Here is a 23,349-nt window from a genome sequence, read left to right on the forward strand (position 1 = left end):
TTTCCGTCTCCGCATATACACCTGAGAAAGGCTGCTCATCCAGCTTGGTGAAATTAATGATTATTTTTTGGGCAATTAGCTTAGCGTTCAGAATGTCACGCTCAGACAGGCGGATGTTGCTAAGCCTCAACTGCACTAACAGTCTGCTGCAGAGGAACCAGCAGTCTCACTTTCATGAGCCTGGAAAAGTCTCAGTGCTCCATCAAGTGCTGGAGCTTTAAATGGCGAGTTTAATTTGAAGGCGCTTCCCTGCATAGCGTTGTCCCGTTCATGTGCTGCAGGATGCAAACTTTGCAGATTGAAAGAACGTTGAGGGCAGACACGTTGATGAGTGGGGAGGAGCGGAGGCATCATAACTGGCGCCGGCTGGCAGTGTGCCGGCTGTCATACGTGATCAGTTGTTATGATCGGCATTGACAAGTAGTAATGGGCATTCACCGATCAGGCTGAAATCGGCCGATCACAGTCGATGACCGATCGATCGGAGCATCCCCATAGGCCACTATTATCAGTATTGCCTCTGCTGGTTGCACTTGTTTTGAAGTTTCAAAATGAAAGCATTACTGTGTAATAAGTTAATAAGTGCAGCTGACTGTTTCAGAGGCGTGGACATGTTTGTCTGGACTTTGACTTCCAGTATGAGACATGATGATCCTCTGATGGAAAATGTGTAGTGACTTGAACCATGCTTCAAGGAGGGAACTTGAGTGTTTGTTTTTTTTCCAGTACCTGTGTTGGTTTGTTGTCTTGATGTTCCTGTGTGTTTGTGTGTCTCCTTACACGTGTATGTGTTTGCACTTTGCACTCTGCTATGCGCCCTGCCTGGTTTCACTGGCCTGGTTGGTTTCACCTACTGTGACTCAGACACCCAGTTAGAAGACTATGGTTTCGCAAGAGTAGAGGTTTCATAGAAGATGGGACACATTTGTCTTAAACAAGTCCCACGAATCTACCAGGGCAGGTGATGAAAGGTAGAAACAGGAAACAGATCGGTGAGTCCAAGTGTTTAGTCAGATAGATTTGCGCTTTCCCAGATCTTGTGCCGGAAATGTTAATTTCTAACAGGTCAACCTTTACAACCAGAAAGTATTTATAGAGCAGATGACTACAGCAGTAGCAGCTCAGACGCCGGTTCATCAGGTTTTACTTTCAGCACAAAGTATTCCAAACATACACCTGGTTTATTAATAATATTTGTGGAAGTCAGAGACTGCCTCAGATCACAGTAATGTATATTGGTGAACTCAGCAATAAAGGTTATTGGTTTTCTTTTTGTTTAGTTGCAGGGCATGCAACCTTTTTTCAAAATGTTTGTTGTAAAACATGGGAAAATAAAACTTGATACCAAAACTTAAACAGGCCTTTTACTTAAGATCTCTTAACATCTTTTTAACAGATCAACGTGTTTACATGAAATGTTATCATTTTCGTTTTATGAATTTTTACGTTTTCATGAATTGTGAACTTAATTCATCACTGTTAATTCATGATAGCATTGATGTCACAAGCTTTAACTCCAGAATTGTGTCGTCTCTGTCTTCCATTCCTCAACAGGGCCATATACAGAGAGTGGTAAGTTCATAACTTCAGCATGAAAGACTCCCTGTGCCTGCATGCTTTTTACTCACTAATACCTTAATCATGTCCAAGAGTGTATATTTCCTAAACATCTTGGTGTTGGTGCATAAAAATGTAAAAGCATGTGCGCTTTCTTCCAGGGTTCAGTCTTCATCTTGCTGTGTGTGTATGTGCTTGTGTTTGTTGCTCTAAGATGAGGACCTGTCTTCCTGTCTGTGTGGCATAAAATTCTCGAATGCCACCTAGTGGACTCAAACTGTTTGTGCAGCTCCAGTCTAGATGCAATTGCAAATAGTACAAATCATTTTTACAGACTTCTGGTGGCTGATGGCGCACGACAGATAATGTCATCCACACTGACTCATAGTAGAGCCACATTCAGTATTCAGGGCTGTCATTCTCTATCCAAGGATAACGTACCTTTCTTGGAAAATAATCTCATGGTGAAGTGATGTCCACATGAAGTAGGGCTGCACGATAATCATTTCAAACTTTGTCATTATGATGTGCGATAGTGACATCGCATGGCAGTGCGATATCTTCCTTCTTTTTTCACAGACTTTTCAACTTCTACTTAGCTTAATTTAAGTATTACTGAGAATTCCGATTTGTCTGTGGAATTCTGTAGAGTCTCTCTGCATGCAGACCGTCTGGTCACTGGCAGCCTCTCCCCCTTCTGCTCTTGCAGACAAGGGGCAAAACAGGAGAAAGTGTCTATCTGGATGTATTTTGGATTTCAAAAAGATCATGTCAACCGAAACACCGAAATGTGTGATTGTGCCATGCTGTTTTAGCCTCCACCAGAGGTAACATTTTGGTACCCTGTCACAGAGCACGACATGACGATGCAAAGCACACACAAGGAACCAATGATAAGTCAAACCTTCACAGCAGTGACAGATAGTCTAAACGGAACAGAGATTTATTCTTCATTTTTTTATTGACTTATCAAACAATCAAACCATTTCATGCCAAATATTGCAACACAAGCTATCTGGTGACAATTCTTGTTAATTTGTTTGATCGTAAATGTATATTTTGCTAAGAAAACTAAAAACACATTTTGTTATCGTGCAGCCCCAACATGAGTCCTCCACCCGTCTCCTTCTGTGACCAAGCTAATTGGTGATTGAAGATGTCTTGGATTTAAACCAAAACCAAATAGATTTTATGATTAGACTTGTTGATTTCTTCTTCTCGTCTTGAAGCTCCTCCTCTTTGTGGCATTGAAAGGAAGCAAGGCATCATTTTCCATAGTTCCCATCTGGTGGCTTGAACATGATCATCAGAATGTTTCCATTGAGGCTCATTCCAACTGTTGCCTTCGCCCTGCAGGGGAAAAACCAACTACATCAACCTGGGCTCTTTCCTGATCAAGCCCGTGCAGCGAGTGATGCGCTACCCACTGTTGCTGATGGAGCTTCTGGGGGCCACTCCAGAGGGCCACCATGACCGTCCTCAGCTGTCTGAGGCTCTCTTGGCTGTCAAGGAGATCAATGTGAACATCAACGAATACAAGCGCAGGAAGGACCTTGGTAAGGCCCCTCACGATTCACTCCGCCGTCCGAGGCTTCTTAGTCCAGGTTGTGGACGACATCAGTTTGTATTCTGGTTTTATGAGACCTGAATGCTGCATTTGATTCCGTTATCACTCGAGTCTTTTGAATAGAAAACATTCACCACCTTCAGGTGCTACAGAGCTCTGCTGCATGATTGTTTACGAGGACCTGGAAGAAGGAATAAGACCATATCATATCACCATGCTTTTCAAATTTGAGTTGCTTTTGCATCAGCCCTCTCTGACCCTCAGTAGTCAGGTAGTCGTCTCCTGATTGTTGCTGGGCTAAGAATGAAAACATATGGAGAAGCCAATTTCCGGTTTTAGGTCCCATCCCAGTGGAATCCACTTGAAGACCTACAGGGAAAATTGTGGGTTTTTTTTGTTTTCTTTCAGGAACTCAAGACATGTCTTTGGTGTTTCTTTAACGTAGGCAGCACCAGGGCACATGAGCATGTTAATCCTGTCGTTTTTCTAATCTTGTTCCGACAGGGAGGTTGCGACAACACTGTAGATTTTTGTCCATTTTGTCCATGTCCGTGCTAGATGACTGGCTGCTTGAAATATCAGTCCCTCCCCATCAAAATAAAAGCAGACATTTGGTTGCCTAGGCAAATCATCTGGACGGTCATTTGATGTGTTCACATGTCTCTGCCGGCACAGTTGTGAAGTACAGGAAAGGAGATGAGGACACGTTCATCGACAAGATTTCCAAGCTGAGCATGCACTCAATCATCAAAAAGTCCAACCGAGTCAGTAGCCACCTCAAACACTTGACTGGAATAGCACCGCAGGTATTCACTCTTATGCTTTGAAAACCAATGCTTCTTGGCGGAATCGCTGGACAATGTGTTTCTCTCTTTCTTACCAGATTAAAGATGATGCATTTGATGAGGCGGAGAAGAGATTTCGGCAGCAGGAACGACTCATAAAGACTTTCATCAGAGACATATCATTGTACCTGCAGCATATCAGAGTAAGAAAAATTACAACACCTTGTCCAGTTATCTGTTATATGAAATCCCCACAACACTTAACAGGATGTAAGTGGTGGTTAACTGAAGATGCGTGTATGTCGGAGATCATTTGATGAGAAATCATTTGTGCAAGTGCAGAATTTAGGGTTAGGGTGTGAGATGTGGATGTTGAGATGAGACTCAGGAGTCAAAGAAGTGTTTTTTTCCACTTTTACCACTGACGCATTGAAACAATCTTTCTCTGGTCAATCGATAGTCCAGTGATATTGGAACTGTTCAATTCATATCAACCTCTTCTAGTGCCTGAAGGACCATGTTGTTTTAGCCAATAATAATAATCATAAATAATAAACAATAACAATAAGCACTGTCATGTATGCCATCATTTAGTTGTTGTTTTCACACATTCTTTCATGAAGTCATACCTTTTTATCGTTATTTTTATATTGTTCAAGAATGTTTTCAATGCATATATGTTTCCTTTTTGCGAAGATTCCCGTCCTTCCTCACCAGGTTATTGTTCACGTGAGTTTGGTATACAGTTTGGATGTCCAGTGAAAATGTGATGATTCTGTTTGTCCAGGAGTCCACGTCAGTCAAAGTCTTGGCTGCCATCAGCTTCTGTGACATCTATACAGAACGCAGCATGCCGGACCCTGAACGCTTCCAGAGAGCTCACCGATGCATCAGCGACAAACAGTTCACTGAATTTGTAAGCTTTCGCCCACCGTCCTCTGCAATTGCTTTGTGATGCCCATGAGTTTTGATTCCCTGTGCAGAAGGAGCGCACTGAATCGTTGGTCATCAACCCACTCACCCAACTGCTTCTCATGTTTGCTGGACCCCACAAACTCATCCAGAAGCGCTTCGACAAGCTACTGGACTACGACAACTGCAAAGAGAGAGCTGATCGAATGCGGGACCGTCGGGTCCAGGACGAGCTTCAGGTGGCCCGTAACAACTACGAAGCTCTGAACGCTCAGCTGCTGGATGAGCTGCCAAAGTTCTACACGGCAGCAGAGGAGCTGTTTACTGGCTGTGTGCGTGCCTTTGCTCAGGCCCAGAAGGACTTCATGAAGACAACACTTGGAGAGCTGAGGCCAATGCTTCAGGTGAGTCGTATTGATAGATCAACTTCAGAGGGTCAACATGGAGACAACAGTTTTTGCTGTGGAGTTATTTAAAAACATCACAAAATGAATTCAATACTGACAATTGTGATGTGGTGAATTATTTTAGTTTGTTATGATGCACTTTTTATTCATATATTTCAAAGTGAAAGTGAAGGAGAAAACCAAGTTCTGCTGCTCGGTATTTTGCACACTAGACTATGATGTCTGCGGGAACAACTTGTTTATTCGTTTAGCAATTCAAATTTCAATTAAGTCTTTCAGGTTAACCACTGTTAAAGATCTGGAGTTTTTCACTACAGTGTTTTTATTGTGGAACAGTTGAGTCAAAAATGAGGCAACGTCAAAGAAATTGTTTAACGTATTGGAGTCAAATCACTCATCACTAGGCTGAGAATCCCACACTAAGCACAGTAGACCAAGAGTTTATATACTGTACTTTGCAGAGTTACTTACTTTTCTGTACCATATCAGGAAGCCTTAGTTGAATGTCCCAGCTGGTGTCCTCATCACACATGACTCTCAGTGTCTCTTCACTGAGTCACTGCTTACGGTACTTCAAAGAGATATTGCTCGGCCGTATTTGATCATTAGCAAGCTCATCTATTTACATCCAGTGGAAAAGCGTGTCTGGAAGTAACAACTCGCAAACATAATGAAAAAAAAATTACATTTCAGAAGTCCAAAGGGATTTAAAATAAAAAAACTTGCCACATTCAATCACATATTGCAGTATTTTTTACTTTGTTACTGTAAATGCACCAGGACAAAAGGAATATATCTCTGATGTCAGTTAGTGAGTACACTGGTGTCAGTGGTGGTTTATCTGTGGAACTGTAGTTGTGATCTTCTCCTCTTCCTTCAGTTTGCTCGGAAAGTGGAGACAGAAGGGAACCTGATAGCACAGTTCCAGGAGGAATTCACTCGTGTGCTGCAACTTCTGCAGAGCTTCAGCTTCTGCCACACAGACCCCCCCACAGTCGCAAAGAAACCGTTTGAGAAAAAGACGCTGGAGAAGCAGAGTACCAGGAAGCAGCTGCAGGGTTCTGTGAGTGGCGTGCTCATCCCTGCAAGTCACTCGTGAAAGTCACCGAAGCTAAAATGAAGTCCTTGTCTCTTCCAGCCCAACTGCATGCTGCAGACGGATGAGCATCGTGGGACTCTCCTGATGCGCTACGGGCCTGACAAGCTCTTCCAGGCGGAGAGGAACTTCAACGCAACACAGGACCTGGATGTCTCCGTTCTTGAAGGAGACCTTGTGGCCGTTATAAAGCAGCAAGATCCTATGGGAAGCCAAAATCGATGGCTGATCGATACTGGGGGTGAGACAGTCTCCCAGAGCTGTTAATAGTGTTATTAGTGTGCTGTTGGAACGTCTGTTTCGTTTGTTTTTTTTGCCGATGTGCTTTGATATTCGTTACTCAGCTATTTCAGCTTGAGTGGAAATGTTTCAAGTCTCTAACAGTTTTTTCTGTTTTGCAGTTGCGCAGGGTTTTGTATACAGCTCCTTCCTCAAGCCCTACAACCCGCGCAGGAGTCATTCTGACGTCTCCATTGAGAGCCAGTCATCCAATGAGTCGGGTTATGGCGGCTCCTCGCCTGTCTTCTCTCGCCAGAACAGCACCAACACACTTATGTTTAACCAGGAGACATCCACCGTCACCTACTCTGTGACGCAGAGCCACTCATCCCCCCAACCTTCTGCAGACTCGTCGTCCTCCTGCCGGAGTCAACCGCAGGACACTATGAACTCTGACTCCATCAGTCAGAGCAACTCCATCAATTCCTCTCCCCGAAACCCCCCACACCGCAGCAGGGAGCACAACGAGCGTACGCGGCACCACTCACCCACTCACCGACAGATGGAGGCTTCATATCTTCACTCAACCAGCCACAGGGACTCGTATGAGACGAGTCACTCTAGTCCCCATAGAAACACCCTGGACTTGTCAGAGACAGACTCCTGTTCTTCAAACAGGACAACTGACAGAATCTATGCCTCACAGAAGAGGAAGAGCCGCGACGACGGTCGGAAGAAAAAGTACCCTCACTCTCGAGAGGAGTATATCGAACCAGAAGCAGAGCAGGAGAGTGATCTCGACGGCCACCAGGTGAGAGTTGGGCTTCCTTTCTGATGTCCGACAGAACTCTTACACAGTTGAGATCCCTTTGAAAAACTCCCAACACAGCAAATGATCAGTTAAGTGTAGGGTTTTCGCTGCATGAGTTAACCATCATGGTGCACAGGCACTGCAAGACTGCCATTCCTACACAATTAGGATTTTTTTCTCTTAGAGGTTACAAATGTAATTATGTTATTACAATGCATGAGATGAGATTGTGGTAAACATTCATTCAGTCATTCTATTGTCCTGATTGAACAAGTCCTCCAGCTTTAGAGTGAGACAGATCTCCAGTGTGTCACAGAACTGACTCCTTTTGATGGTTGGGAAAGGCATGGCCAACATTGATTCGTAGTTGGTATGAAGTAGTAGTAGCAGTAAGTATGGACGTCTTTGCACGTCTAGATTATCCCGTCATGTCTCATTTGTGTACCTCATGGCACCGCCACCTCTACTTCATTCTTCACTCGAGCGGTTTTTTTCAAGTCTTGATGCCAGTGGAATGTCCGGGCCATCCCTACCTACAGGGTCCACTGACCCTATGATGAATGTAGATTTTACAGTGTTTTCTCAGATGTTTTCAGTGTTTTCTTTGTTCATGTAGCTCCTGTGTTGGACGTCTTCAAAAATATGATCCTCAACTATTCTGTCTCCTGTTTCCAGATTTACTATGCACTCTACTCCTTCACTGCACGATGTGCCAATGAGCTGAGCATCTCTGCCAACGAGCAGCTTCGGATTCTGGAGTTCCAGGATATGAATGGCAACAGTGAGTGGTGGCTTGGGGAGGTGGGCGGTCGACGAGGCTACGTGCCATCCAACTACATTCGAAAATCGGAATACACATGAACGGTTTTGTGCACGTGCAACTGCAAGGTCCCTACTGTGAGAGGCCAAACCTGCGAGCACACAAAAACAAACCATTGTTTTGTTTGTCTTGGCATTTTGAAGTGAAGGACTGAGTCTGATCTTTAAATTTAGATCCCTATATTTATTTTTATATTCTTTTATACCTCCTGAGCTGGACCTGCTTGGTCTGTTTCTATCATTAACCTGTGAATTGCACCAGAATCTGCCCTTTCTCTGAGGCAGAAGAGATGAATGTCTGAGATCACAGTGGAAATATTGTGGAATGAGTTTAAACAAGTGAATCTCAATAAATATTGATTCTCAACAATCAGTGTGAGGCACTCAATTCCTATGTGCCAACAGTGTGAAGTGTCTGTGGTGGCATGGGAAAGAGTTTGGATTGTCAACGTCACCATTCACAGAGTGATCAAGTGACGCTGTGAAAGAGTGACTTCTTCATCCTACAATGAAAAAAAAAATGTGTTATTGCTCCATTTGTTAACATGGCCGGTGTATAAATAAAACAGATTCACTGACATGTTGCAGTATTTCTCTGTTCATTTATTTTCTTTAATATATAATGTATACAGTTCTTGATTTTACTCCACAGACACCATTCAAAGCTCACCTCACTGTGTACTTCCACATCACCAGCCCTGTATTGGATGCAGCACAAGAGAAGCTACAGTCATTTGGTGACCTGAATATGTGCCTCTGTCGGCTTTATTTAAGAGGGAATTTTAGAGCAAGGGTTTGCTAACTTGAAGGCAGAGAGGCATGATGACTAGCATCTCTTGACAGACAGAATTAAAGAAGGTCTATATGTCTATATGTAAAATCTTCCACTCTTGTTTTGAAAGATTGTTGTGATGTAAGAACTTCAACAACATATTTTTAAATGTCCTGTGGATTACTGTACTTGACATTCTTAATCTTGTGCTGCAATGAGAGATTGTTTTGTACAGCCATGAGAGGATCTGGAGTTGATATCTTACACTCATAGGTCTATTTTGGAGGATACAGATATTATTGAATACTTTTATGGCCATGATATCCATATAAATTCAGTTTATAAGTAATAGAATTCAGTCATGGACTGTCACTTCCAGTTCCAGATCTAATTTCAGCACCTTTTTGTTCTTGCTCCTCACTGAGCTTGCACTGGCAGTCATGAAGCAGTCCACATCATTCTGATTTAGCAGTCACAGGATTATGAGCCAGACCAACAAACAGATGTTCGAGATTTTTTTTGTTCGGATTTCGAACTAAAATCCAGAACTCGAAAAAAGCCGGAAAAACATAACGCGCACGGACCGATCAGCTGACCCACGATGCGCTTTGTTATTGTGTATAACGCAGCCTCTGTATGCAGATGTGTCCCGTTGTCCAGACTGACTGTTTTTTTCTTCATATTGAGGTGTAAAACCTTTCCTGTCTCCACACTGGACCGTGGTAGAGTGTCACAGGGGAGGTGCTCGCTCTCCACACCTCCGAGGCTGGAGCGCGCACTCCAGAGTTTGATGTCCTGTTGTCGGCTGGAGCTGGGACAGGGATGAGGAGAGTCTGGGACAGAGCGTGACTTGGTTTATTACTTTGTCACAGCCAAACTGCACAGAACCGTACATTCAGAGCTGGACACGCACCGGGCACCTCTTCCCTTCTGGAGAGACGTCACTCACTCAGCAACCCCTCCCACATGCAGCGGCCACACACATAGACGAACAGCACACCTGCAGCAGGCACTCACTACACTACATTCACTCCTACGAAAGCCTATTTTAAGGCTTGGAACGCATAATTTCTTTTTCCATTAAGTGTAATGGGAAAAATCTATTGAGATTTCGTACAAATCGCTTCTCGAACGGCCGTCTGGAACGGATTGTGGAGAACCGAGGTACCATATATATATATATATATATATACATATATATATATATATATATATATATGTCTGTGTGCTGTCCGGATATGACTTTTAGTTACTGGTATTTTATATAGTTTTATTTATTTATTTATTTTTGTAATGCTGACATTGTCATTTAAAATCGGGTGTTGATTTTGGACGATGAGTTTTCTGCGTTCCAGCCTGGAGGGTTTTTTTTTTGCCTTTTACACTGAACATATAACAAACACTAACGGTCAATGGTTAGTTTTGCTGTCGCAGATGCAGCTGCAGCCCATTGCTGTTGATGAACTGGAAAGCAGTCCATACAGGTAAGGTTTCTCTTAAACTAAACCTGTATTGCCATTAAGCTGTCATCACGTTGTGCAAGCTCACCAGGTGGGTGGTTGGCTGTTAGGGTAGGTGTGGTGAAGAAAGGTGGTTCCAGCTCAAGTCAAGGAAAGTTAGGTGTGCAGGCACCCACTCCCCGGCCGTATGTGAGAGGCTATCCAATTGCTGACGCAAGTGCCTTGTAGCGTTGAACCAGCGCCAACTGAGACCCCGGAGGATGGTTTTATGCTCCTGGCGAGTTAAAAAAAAGCTTTCATTTGTTGTGTATTTTCTGTCAATGTTCTGTTAATTTAATTTTCTCTTCTGAACTAATTATACACATCACAAAAAATATTAAATAACATAAATAAAAATAAAATAAAAAGAAACTAAACCCCTGCTCCCTCCTCTCCTGCTGTCACTCACAATCACTCGCACAATAATGATACAATACAACAGAAGCAGACTTTCCAGAGCTGGTAAACAAAAAATAGAGAGAGAAAAGTGGAAAAGATGAAACGAAACTGTATACCAATGAAAGAGAAAAAAAGCACTTGAGAGTTCCATCTTCATACTCATCTTCTAGCTACTCAAGCACTATTGTTGGTTTATCAAAAACAAATTAAGAAAGACTCCCATGTTTGATTAAAAAAAAAAAGATTCTTAACCTCACATCTAATCTTTTCAAGTTTCAAGTTAAACACCACATCTCGTACCCAGTATGACTGTGAGGGTGGAGCATCATCTTTCCACTTCAAAAGTATTAACCTGCTCGCCAGCAGAGTAGTAAAAGTGAGGACATCAGATCCAAAATATTTGAGCGTGAACATTTGGCATTTGGGTCGGCTCTGATGATAATGTCAATAATTGTGTTCTCTGGTTTAATGGAATGTTGACAGTACATACTTTTTTGCCAGTTGCTCAAATGAAGCAAACATATTTTCAATGAAAAAATCGTAATATCTAAAACTTTACCGTGCCAGATACTGAACAATGAGTCCTGCAATGAGGGTTTAAATGTGTGATCAAATGCCACAGGACTGAATAGGCACATGCCATGAAGTTTGAAATGTTTCCAGAACTGGATATATATTTAAATCTACTTACATACTGTTGGACTAACGTTTGACCTACTGTATTTGTACCGATTAAAGCAGGGATTGAAAGAGAGTTTGAGACACATGTTTCCATTCTCACCCAGGCTGGCAGTTTTTATCCAGGTGATGGAAAATCCAATATGACGTGGCATGCAAGTTGGCTGCCCAGCAATATCGTCGGAAATTAGCCAGTGCCATTCCTCCTTTCTCTGTAGGCTCTTTTGTAAACTTTCTTTACGCAGGCGCAGGGGTTTACCATTCCAATTGTATGTTAATAATATTGAATCTAGCTGTTTAAAGAATGAACAGGGATGAATATTGGTAATAATAAATATCAAACTTTGGAAGCACCAACATTTTTAATTCAACTAACTCTGCAGGACAGGAATAGCGTGTACCAAACGGAAAGATCGTCTTCAATCTGCTTGAATAGTTTTATAAAACTATGTTGAAATAGGGCTCTAAAATTTTTAGTTACCGTAGCTCTGTTTTTGCACTTTATGATAATATTATTTCTTTTTAATTTATTGTGATATGTTGAGTACAGAGCATGTTACAAACATAATTTCCCTTGGGGATTAATAAAGTTTTTGTGATTCTGATTCACCCAAGTAAGTAAAATCTTCAGTTGACACTTTAAAAGGTACCTTTGTCACTACTACATTTTTAATGTCTGCTGACTTTCTTTAAGGTTCAGTTTATACCCTGATATTTCCCCAAAGCGTTATAACTACTCTAGAGTTTTTGGAATTACTGTCTCTGTTTATGATATATAAATGAGCAAATCATCGGCATATAAGAACACTTAGGGTTCTTTATCTCCTCTCTGTATACCTGTCAAGGATTTGTCAGCTCTTAAAGTGAGAGCAAGAGGCTTGATGACTAAAACAACAGGGTGAAGAGGACATGCCTGCCGAGTGAATGGTTTCGATTATCTTTTATTTGTTGGAACAGCAGCTGTAGGATTGGAATTTAATAATTTGACCAAAGAGGTGAAGTTATTTCTAAATCTTTTTTTCATTGTTTCACAAAGATATTCCCACTCTATTCTATGAAATGCCTTTTTGGCCTCCTGCACGATAAGACTTTCAGATTCATTTTTGTTATAAATGACATTCAATAGTTGCCTAATGCCGAAAAAATATGCCTCTGTTTTAAAAATGCAGTCTGATCAGGAGATTACGCCTGGCCAATATAATGTATAGAATTTTACAATCATTATTCATCACAGAAACAGACCTATATGAAGCACAGATAGTAGGATCCTTGTCTTTTTTTTGCCATGAGTGTGACGCATGCCTGATCCAGAGTGCTTGGAAAATGTCTAGTTTTAAAAGAATCTACAAAAACTATTGACAAAACAGGGGATAACTGAGTAACAAATAACACATGACACTCATAAAGCCACCTGGCCCTTGAGACTTTTGGGTCTGCAGTGATCTGATTCCATCATCTATTTCTACTGACGTTATTGACTGCTCGTGATTGATAACAGTGTGAGCTGAAGCGCCTGCACAGTAGTCGGTATGGTCATGGCGGAGGGTGCGCTGTATTGCTGCCATGATCCCACTTTCTGTCCCAAAGTCAGTTCTTTGTCTCACATGGATCACACCAACGTCCTTGACACAATTCAGGTAATGATGAGCAATAACAAATGGATTGTTGCTAGTTGCCCCACAAACAAGCCACATGACTCTTCTGGAAAACTCATCAATCCAACTGGACAGGGACAGGCCAAAGGGTTTCGGTTTATTGGAACCGTCTACATGCCACATGTAGTCAGGTTGCATGTACATCTTGTACATATGCAACACGTTCTCAAACCCGTCCCATTCAATAGCTTGAATAAGGACATCAGCACGCCACGCTTCACAGTGATCCCCATCCTGCTTCCCTCAGACGGCTCTTCAATCTTCAAATAGTTCCAATATATCAGTGATTACTTTGCAAGTGTGTCCAGCATTAAAATACTCCTCGACAACAGTGAGGGTTGCCATGGTTGCATACACAAAATGCAATCAGGTTGTGCAATTTGTCCAATCAACAACGAATAGTAGTAATTGTGTTTCCATTTTGGCTGTTGCGATTTTGATTTTGAGAATTCCTCATTGTGGAGAACTGACCTGTTGAAGAGTATCAGACATCAGGAAGTGGAACCAGAACATTCAGGTGCAGAGAGTGGTCGCAATGATGTTCAACGATTGTGAAATGTTAGTTTTGTGAAGCCAAAGGTCAGAAGGGTACGACATGTATAGATCAGCACTGGACTCTGCCCAAATCAATGAACTATGTAGGGGATCACTCTGCAGGCACAGTGGAGGTTCTCTTCACAAGAGCAGAAGTCAGCGAAGGAGGACCATGGGGGTTTTTGCTGCTCTGTTGATACAGCTGTGTGCGTCAGCTGCTTTTGGACAGGAATTCGTGACTGTGAGTTTATTGCTGTAGAAAAACATGGCCTTCAGAAGCTGGATGATAATGGAATTCTGTTGCAGGTGGACGCAGGGACAAATGTATATGAAGGTGCCTCACTTCACTCCATTCCTCATCCCCAGGAGTAACACCTGACAATAACCCAACTCAAATTTCTGGCAGATTATGTGTATTACGATTACGTGACTGGGAGCCCAACCGATGTCGTTATCGATCCGGGTGACTGGCTGTACGATCTCCTGGATGTCCAAAGTAAGTCTGGCTGCAATGGTCACAGAATGGTGGCATTTGACTCTGCAAATAACCACTCATGTCTGTCACTCATGCAGGCAAGTGTGACTCCAATCCCTGTTTAAATGGAGGCAGCTGCGACACCACACATGAGAGTGGCTTTGTTTGCTTGTGTCCTGAGCCTTACACTGGCAAAATGTGCCAGACAGGTGGGGTGATCTCTGTCTTTGCTTAGCGAGTGACCTTCTGTCAGAATTACATTCACGCATCATAGGATCCTTCTTCATTATAACCTTCTATGAGCAGCGATGAAATGATCTCAGTCAACTGTTGCCATGTTCTGGACTCTGCTCCATGAGGCTTTGTTTATCCATTGCTAATATTTACAGAGGATGAACAAGGATGATCCGTTCTGCTTTGAAACACTAAACCCAAAGCTTCTCTGAGTTTAGATTTTTCTTTTCAAATCTTTTTTTTTTCTTTTTTTCCCAGCAAAAAAAAAAAAAAAAAAAATCATTTCAATTGGACCTGCAATTTAGCCCACCCCTCCTCATTAGCTCCAGTGATGCAGGTGAGACTTGTCTGCATTTGGGCAGAGGAGTGATGTAATGCGAGAAGGAAGTAAATTAATTCAGCATTTCGCATTATTATCTTAATGAACACATGTTGTGCAGTACATGCATGTGGCAACATATGCACGAAGCATGTAGATGAAATGATTTCTTTTTTTGTATTGGCATTGTTAATAAACACATACAGGTTTGATGCGATTTATGGAACTTTTATGCAACACATGTACATAAAAAAATAAATAAATAAATAAAGGGAGGACAGTTAACAGTGTTTTCCATCTAGAGAACTGTCACACAATCTCTAAGAAATATATTTTTCCATCTCAGTTTGAAAAGGTTAGATTTTATATTTGACGGCAGCCGTTAGTTTTTCCATTTTGTATATATCCAACATAATATCTGTCCATGAGGCCAAAGTTGGCGCTTCTCTTGACAGCCATTTCTTCAATTGTGTATTCATCTGATATGGTCAGCTCCTGGGTAGTAAGTAGCAGAAACAAAGAACCATAAATTCAAAATTCAAATGGAATCCGAGAACCTTCTGTCGTGCCTCGTGGAGCGCTTTCCACAAAACAAATATACCCAAATAAACCCATTGCCACATACCCCACAAAAGGATGTGTTGTTGCCATAGTGAGATTTTTTTTTTCCAACTGAACTCTTTCCAAACCTGTGAACTTGTACATTTCCAGTGATTGTAACATTCCCAGTGACTGTTCCTTCACCTTCCCATTTCTCCTAAATATGATCACTAGAATGTTTCCTAAGTCCTGTTCTGCTTTATACATGACTGAGATTTTCTTTTAAATCTCTCCAGAGGTTTTCTTCTAACAAATTTCGATAAAATGTCTCTGCTCTTCATTAATCTGCAGAACTTTTTTGTGACAAATTGTTGCATCTATAAACATCATATAAAAAAATCGTCCTTCTCAATCCAAATTTTTCTTCTAATATATCGAATCAGAGTAGTGTCAAATATCTGTCTTCCAGCCAGGTACACCTGCTTCTATCCCCACGCTCAGCGCAAGATGTCCTCTTTAGTTTGGTAACGATGGAATCCGATAATTATAGAGCAAGGTTTGTCTCCTGTCTCTCCCATAGGTCTTGGTGCCAGTGCTCGATGTACTCTCTCAATATGGAGCTCTGTGGAGCTCCAGCTTCCTCACCAGTCTTTCTCAGTAGTGAAATTCCTGCTGTGCCTTCTGGAATATTATATCTCCTCAGATTGCGTCTTGCTCTTCCCGCTGGATCTATTAGTTTATTTTCCAGTTGGTTCATTGCATTGTTCATTGCATTTTAGCCAGTTTGTGCCGAAGATTTTTGTTGTTGAGGATATGTGTTTCTGCCCCATCCACTCGAGCCACTGCAACCTCCATTCTCTCCCATAGGCTGTTGAAATCTTGTTTGATATCAGACAGCCATATGTTCATTTCTTTGCAAAAGTCTCTTATTTCAGCTAAATCTTTCTGCAAACTCACGTCTTGTTATGGATTAGCGCCGTCTGCCGTTGACATGGCCGGGCCCGCATCCACGTCTTGTTCGTTCAATGATTGTTCTGCAGTGGCTTTCCTGATTGACTTTCTTCCCCATATCTGCCCCGCTTGTTTTCGAATCTAATCTAGGTGTCTGTTATTTTTGACAATGAAAAGGGGCCAAGTTTATCGTTCTTCGGAGGAGCGGACAAACTAAGCTGCCATGTTTCATAGTGACCCGAAATGATTTCTGATTTACTCCAGAGCGACTTGTCCATCGTCCCTGGCAGCTGTGGAAAAGCAAGAGTCACAGATCTGACTTCATTTAACCCATTGTGTTGTAACACATCCTTCACCCAGGGCATCATATATTGATGTTGGGAAAGTTGCTTTTTGCATCGTATATTGACAAAAAAGGCAGCCTTCCGCATTGCATGTTGATGCATTGGCAGGGCCACACAAAAGTAGGTTGGGGAACGGAGTATGGTGCTCCATTCATTCTATGTATTCTGTTTACAGCAGTATATCTATTTACAGCCCATCAAGTCACAGTGACTTGCTCCATGCGGCCCCCACGCATGATGGACTGACATACACATCTTCTGTTCCATGGAGTTTTGCAGTGCAAGAACAGGCTCCTGTTTAATGTTACTGCTGCCTGTCAGCAGCACGCCTTAGCAGACGACACAGTCCATCAAATCACCATGCTCTCCTCCTCAATTTCTGTGAAATATAAGACGAAATCCCACAAGCAGTGTTTGCAATGAAAATATACAAGTCAAGGAGATTGAAGAGCTCAGTTAGAGCTCAAATAAACAAACCTCAGACGTGAGAGGCAGAATGAACTGCCTGCTTCATTCGTAGAACAAATAATAGTTGGAGACAGAAGTGGAGGAAAATTCAAAATGCAATTTTGCTGTATTTTGTGCCTTTTTAATTGAAGTAGCTCTTCACTTGCATTGAAGAATCATTTAACACTAATGAATAACTGAGTGCTTGCTTTGACTTTTTTTTTCCTTTTTCCTTGTTTTCTTTGCCTCATTTATGCCATTTCAGAATTTACTTTCTAGTTCACTTAGTTCACTTGTTGTAGGTTCACAGCAACACAACACTCTTATGGAATTATCCACTCCTCAAATAATCCAATGTTCAGTCCAGAAAAACACAGGAAAAAAGTAAGGCAAACATCCAGGTCCCCAATAAATGATCAATATTGTCAGGTTTACAAAAAGATTCAAATACTATCAGTCTTTAAAACTCCTCTTCGATTAATTCCATCTGAGACCAAACAAATTCCTCTGTCTGCTGCAGACGAAGTGAAAGTTCGCTCTCGACTGGTTAACCAGTCCTGATCCTTGTCGTGGAAGTCCATCTGGCTGAAACAGGTGTAAAGTTCTGATGAGTCTTGACTGTAGATACATGGACTGGTTTCATTTTAAAAGTTTGGATACATATTTTCGGTTAACTGCTGTAGAAGCATCACGGTGTTGAAAGGCAAGAATGTGACATACTTAGCTCATTTTATTTGTCGCCGACCATTTATTTCTAATGTAATACTGTTTTGCAGTGAAGGACGTTTGCAAGGGTGTCACTTGTGGCCAAGGAACCTGCGTTTTCACGACAGCTGCACCGTATTATGAATGCAAATGCAAGCCTCCTTTCAGACCCCCCAACTGCAGAAAAGGTACGTTGTTGATAGTCCGATGACACTGCGATGCCCAGATCCAACACATCTGCATGTAATTAAAGAGCAACTAATGTCCAAATCCAACTTTCCTGACTCGCTCATGTGTTTCAAGTGTTGAAGTCCTCCTCTTCATGATGCTGTGAGTCCCTCATCATCTCAATGCTCTGTTTATTATTGCTTTACAAAGTTCTCCCCTGTCCTTTCGGTCACCAGAGCTAAGCCCACTGTTACTGCATCATAATCCTTCAAAAACACCTTAGCACTGGCAGGGAAAGCTCAGAGATGTTGGTACTTCCTCATTTCACACCATCTACTAAAACCAAACTGACTCATGTCAACAGCCGCCCCCTGCAGACCCAATCCATGTCAGAATGGAGGCAGCTGCTCGAAGGGGCCCAAACCTTCTTCCTTCCACTGTCACTGTCCAGTAGGATTCAGTGGAAAGTACTGTGAAGTTGGCAAGTGAATTTCTTTTTCTCTAAATTTAGAGTCTCGAAAGATATCAACTCACCTACACCATGCATTTCCAGGACCAAATGATTGCTATGAGGGCAATGGGGAATCTTATCGTGGCATGGCAAGCATGACAGTGGACAGGGAAGACTGTCTGGACTGGAACGCCTACTTCATCTTGCAGAAAGGTCAAGATCCTTTCCAGCAGTATGCCGGCTTTGATGGACTGGGACCTCACAATTATTGCAGGTATCTTGTTGCCTTCTTGCAAAGAGCTGACGTCGGTAAGCCATGATTGTGTGTTTCAATTCTAAGTACTGTTTGTTTTGACCATCATTTGGGGACCATCACAGGAGAACAAGTGGCGTGCTTGAGTACTGCTGTTACTGCCCCACATGAGGAAACGTCCTGTAAAAATGCCGTCCTCTGGAATATCACAGGATTTCACCTCCGCGTGTGTTCCCTCTGACGACAGGAAATACACCCAACTTCACCCAACATTAAGTGCACGACAGTAACAGCAAGGAGTTGCACATAGACCAATGAGCATTTCAACCAGTCCCTGCCGTCGAATTTTATGACCAACAGGCATCAACAAACAATAAGAACAAACCAAAGATTAACCCCCTTTAAACATGTCTGAAAAAGAAATAAGGGAGAAAGTCATGAAATTCTTCTATATTGCATCAATCATGCCATTGGGTGTTCAGTAGATCACAATATTTTGCTCAGAAAGACTGACAATGGTGGGACAGCACTGGAACAGACAACGCTGAACCAAATCAAAACAGAGGAGAGTTGTCGAGAGTGAGGGAAATACGGTCCAAAATGTTATGCTTTCATGAAAACAAGCTAATGGGATTTAGCTGAATAAGTTGCCAGAGCTAGAGTCCAGGTCCGCATACAACAAAAAATGCACAGAAACCAGGTCACTTACTCACTTGCTGACGTCAGCAAACATTTGTCGATGAATTACTGTTGCTTGACTAAATACATTTGTTATCATATGGTATATTTTTCTTAACTAGCCCACACACGTACAAAGAGTCACGGCTCCTGGGCCCACAACAGTTCTGATAATAGTGATGCAGATGCTGCGAATGTGATTGGAAGTGCTCTGCACCATGAGTACAAGAGACTAGACTCCCAGAGGATCACCACTAGAAAACACTGATATGTGCTATGCTATCCAGCTGACTTTGTCTGAGATCCCAGCGTCATGTTACAATAGAAACATCAACCACAGTGGAAGGGCCATTCATTTAGTTGAAATTGTGCTAAAAGTATATATTTTTACTATATATTAATACTTTTGGAAAATAGGCATGAGGAAACAGTTGTTTCTGTAGTCTCTGTCTCTGTCAGTTGGAACCTGGAATAGCCTTTACCGTCAACCAAAATTGCAGTTGAGACAAAGGATTTTACTTGGAAAAAAGAAAAGAAACAGTTGTGGACAGTGTCACTGTATCAAAGTGATTGAATCTTATTTTGATTTATTTATAATTCAATTATAATTTTATAATTTAACTATCATTTATAGCTGGAGAGGTTAAACTTTCAAAAAATGAATTCAGTGTAATATGAAAGTGTTTAAGAGTGAATAACTACTTTTTAGCCATCCTTTGATCAAGACATGCACTTGTGCTCATGCTGCGCTGAGGTCTCGTCTTATTACAGAAACCCTGACGGAGACGACCAGCCCTGGTGTTTTTACTCCTTGAATGGTAACCTGAGGTGGAATTACTGTGACGTCAGGAAATGTTCAAAAGGTGAGCTGACACAGTCTGGGTCCAAACATCTCACTTCACTTGCCTTCTGTCCCAGTTCCAGCCACAGCACCAACCATCTATGAAAGCAGTCCAGCACCAACCAAGCCACATGCCTTCTCTCAGTGTGGCAGGCCCCAGCCTTCTCGTTCTGCCAGGATCTTTGGTGGGAAGAAATCGCTCCCTGGGGCTCATCCATGGCAGGTGTCCTTGCAAACTCGAGATTTAAATAGTCAAGGACCCTTCAGCCATATTTGTGGCGGCACCCTGCTGGATTCTTGCTGGGTGCTTACTGCTGCACACTGCATGTAAGGTCCATACACGACGCGTCGGGACACCCTTGTTTTCAATGTAAAATTGGATCTTTGTTTTCAGTAAGAGTGGAGTAGAGATGCAGGTGATGATGGGAGGAGTCGACCTTGTGAAAAGTGAACACTACAAACAGGTGATTCCTGTGGAGAGAGCCTTTCTGCATGAAGATTATAGGGAGAGCCCCTTTGCTCTGCACAATGATATCGGTGAGACAGCCCAACTGGACCCTGTCAGAGCTCTGACCTCTAACCTTTGACTCCTGTCTCCTGAGCAGCCATGCTGAAGCTGAGATTCACAGACAAGCCATTATGTGCACAAGAAACTCGCTTTGTCAAGACGGCGTGCCTCCCAAGCCAACCCTTTCACAACGGGAGTGAGTGTGTTATATCTGGTTGGGGAGTCACCGAAACACGTGAGTAACCCTGGTCAGAGGACACCATTCTAGGGGCATAACACCCACGATTGCTGGAAGAATCGCAAATATACCAACACGAAAAAACTTCATGTATTCATGGCTATCTAGTTTAGACAGATAATTCACTTCACTTCAAGTATAATTCCTTTTTCTTAGTGATTTCAAGTATATTATTTGAGGCAGTCCAGAAGCAAACTGTTTTCTACCCCGTCACCCACTCCCATGATCTTTGCAGACATTTGTTATTGTTATTCCTCTACTGTAGATACTTTTGCTCTAACTTCAATCATTATGTTTCGTTCTCATTTGACAGCTGTGGATTAGTACTTCATTGATCCAGTCTAGCCTTACGATTCAACCCAAATGGAGGTGAATCTCTCAGGATTTTGAATTTCTCTGAGCAGTCCTAGCTAGTATATCCTCGTGTTCAGAATCTCAAGACTGGTGGGATACAATTTAGTGATTTTTTTCTGATCTTTTTGTAGAGTGAATGTTTGTTTAGTATGTTATAATCACAAGACTTCCACACGTTATATAACATTGCTTCTGATTTCTTCTTACATTCATCACATGACCATTTATGTGGGCAATTGAAAGCTAAATGCCTGTTTGCATGAACCACTACAATCCAGACTCTTCTGACTGAAACAGCTAGGAATTTGTAGTGGCAGATGATGACGTAATTGTAAGTACAAAAGCATTTCTTTAACTTCCATACTCTTTCCATGTGTCTTTGGCTCTAGAGAAATACGGGACCAATCAGCTGCTCGACACTCAGGTTGTCTTGATCTCCCAGGAGAAGTGCCAGGCCCCCCACGTCTACGGCAAGGCCCTGGACGACAGCATGTTCTGTGCAGGAAACTTGAAAGGAGGTGTAGACTCCTGCCAGGTCCGTTGCATTATCATTTGTCCACTATGTCAGTACCAATGCAATGACATTGTTGCTCCTGCAGGGCGACTCTGGGGGCCCTCTGGTTTGTGAGAAGGATGGAACACACTATCTTGTCGGAGTGGTCAGCTGGGGCGATGGGTGCGGCAAAAAGTACAAGCCTGGAGTCTATGCCAACGTCAGGAGATTTACTGAGTGGATATCTCATTATCTGATCCAATAAAGAAGCTGAACAATGCTTTAGAAAACCTAGATACAGTATGTTGAACTCTGAAATGAACGAGAAATGCAACCTGTAAACGTGCAGATTTTACAGACTCATGTCGACCAATGTCTGGTGAAGAAAACACCACTAGCAACGTCTCATTGAGCGGCTTGACCTGTGGCTATTGTCTCGAGGCACCGCATTCCACTTACGGCATTCTGTGGGGATCCAGCATTGTTACTAGCTTGACTGTTGGTCATCACATTTGTGACGTTGAAATTTTTATCTCCAAATAGATTTGATCGCAATAAAATTTACAGCCGATACATTTTCAATGGAACTCAATAGTGATGGGTAATTGAATCATCATATAGCGATTAGACTCAATGACACACTGTGTTGACACTGTGTCACTGGATACTGACACCTGCTGGACATTAAAAATCCCTGCAGCCAACCTTCTTGACGGACTGAATTGACCCTCATTTGATGACCTTGGGTTCACAAGAATATCATGTAAGCCTTTGCATCCATATCTTTAAATAATGTGTCATAATGTGAAAATCTAATTGAAAACGATGTGAATGAGGATGACTGTGAACTTTGTTTTTATTAAAAACAAAAAGGGTTTCCAATGTTTTAAAATTTTCTAAATTAAGTCTGCCGCTTTCCTCGAAAAAAAAAAAATAAATAAATTAATATATATATATATATATATATATATATATATATATATATATATATATATATATATATATATATATATATATATATATATATATTTGTATGTATGTATGTAATGTGTATGTAATAAATAATGTGAATAGTGAGAGTTACCTTGAACTTAATTCGAATTAGAACGGAACAAGACAAGTCAAAAATCAGAGGCAAACTTGGTAAAACAAGGAGTTTGAAATAAATACATTATTCTCCGATGGTCCCACTAGGCAGGCAACATAACAATCAGGCCTGTGCTTGCTTGAATGGTCAGATGGCTGTAGCTTTGGAAGTACTGCAAAGCGAGAGATGCCAAGGTACAGGTACATCACATAAAAAAAAGACAGTAACTGCTTGCAAAGGTGTACCAACAAACCATGAAAATACTATACGAGTGATTACTTCAATACTTTGATACATAACATCCGACTCATTTCTACTTTTATGATGCAGAAAATTAAAGGAGCAGAGTGAATTTCTGCTACTTAATCCCCCTTATTTTGTAGCTCAGTGTTTGTGTGCAACTGTCGATTTGTTCACCTTTATTGAGAATGTGTATTACTATTATGTCTGGTTTGCTTTAGTTTCATTGGCGTGTTTTTGTGTAGTGTGTAATTAGTATTATGATTATTTGTTTTTTGTATGCATGTACTACACAAACAAATTGTCAGAGGTA

At 41.8% G+C, this 23,349-nt stretch overlaps 2 protein-coding genes across 7 annotated transcripts in view; both read left to right on the forward strand.

Annotated features, from left to right (window-relative positions):
• The window catches only part of dnmbp (dynamin binding protein), a 44,996-nt gene extending 36,243 nt beyond the window's left edge, over positions 1 to 8,753 (forward strand). For 5 of the 6 annotated variants that reach the window (XM_053864733.1, XM_053864735.1, XM_053864736.1 and 2 more), the window contains 10 exons: positions 1,555 to 1,572; positions 2,914 to 3,113; positions 3,800 to 3,930; positions 4,008 to 4,112; positions 4,697 to 4,825; positions 4,893 to 5,225; positions 6,109 to 6,291; positions 6,367 to 6,565; positions 6,726 to 7,354; positions 8,030 to 8,753. In XM_053864733.1, the coding sequence (XP_053720708.1) occupies positions 1,555 to 1,572; positions 2,914 to 3,113; positions 3,800 to 3,930; positions 4,008 to 4,112; positions 4,697 to 4,825; positions 4,893 to 5,225; positions 6,109 to 6,291; positions 6,367 to 6,565; positions 6,726 to 7,354; positions 8,030 to 8,215 (2,113 nt within the window). In that variant the 3' untranslated portion in view covers positions 8,216 to 8,753. The remainder of the gene's footprint in view (positions 1 to 1,554; positions 1,573 to 2,913; positions 3,114 to 3,799; positions 3,931 to 4,007; positions 4,113 to 4,696; positions 4,826 to 4,892; positions 5,226 to 6,108; positions 6,292 to 6,366; positions 6,566 to 6,725; positions 7,355 to 8,029) is intronic. The other variant, XM_053864734.1, reaches the window with a different exon arrangement.
• A 5,003-nt stretch (positions 8,754 to 13,756) lies between these two features.
• habp2 (hyaluronan binding protein 2) lies at positions 13,757 to 22,648 on the forward strand. The gene is made up of 13 exons (XM_053864875.1): positions 13,757 to 13,951; positions 14,017 to 14,044; positions 14,117 to 14,206; positions 14,284 to 14,394; positions 17,797 to 17,913; positions 18,258 to 18,374; positions 18,447 to 18,618; positions 20,047 to 20,138; positions 20,194 to 20,443; positions 20,511 to 20,653; positions 20,722 to 20,859; positions 21,606 to 21,751; positions 21,816 to 22,648. Exons 1-13 carry the CDS (start codon positions 13,772 to 13,774, stop codon positions 21,972 to 21,974), a joined length of 1,743 nt encoding a protein of 580 aa, XP_053720850.1. The 5' UTR covers positions 13,757 to 13,771; the 3' UTR covers positions 21,975 to 22,648.
• Positions 22,649 to 23,349: the final 701 nt, after the last annotated feature.

The sequence above is a fragment of the Synchiropus splendidus genome, chromosome 5, assembly GCF_027744825.2.
Source record: "Synchiropus splendidus isolate RoL2022-P1 chromosome 5, RoL_Sspl_1.0, whole genome shotgun sequence".
Lineage (NCBI taxonomy): Eukaryota > Metazoa > Chordata > Actinopteri > Syngnathiformes > Callionymidae > Synchiropus > Synchiropus splendidus.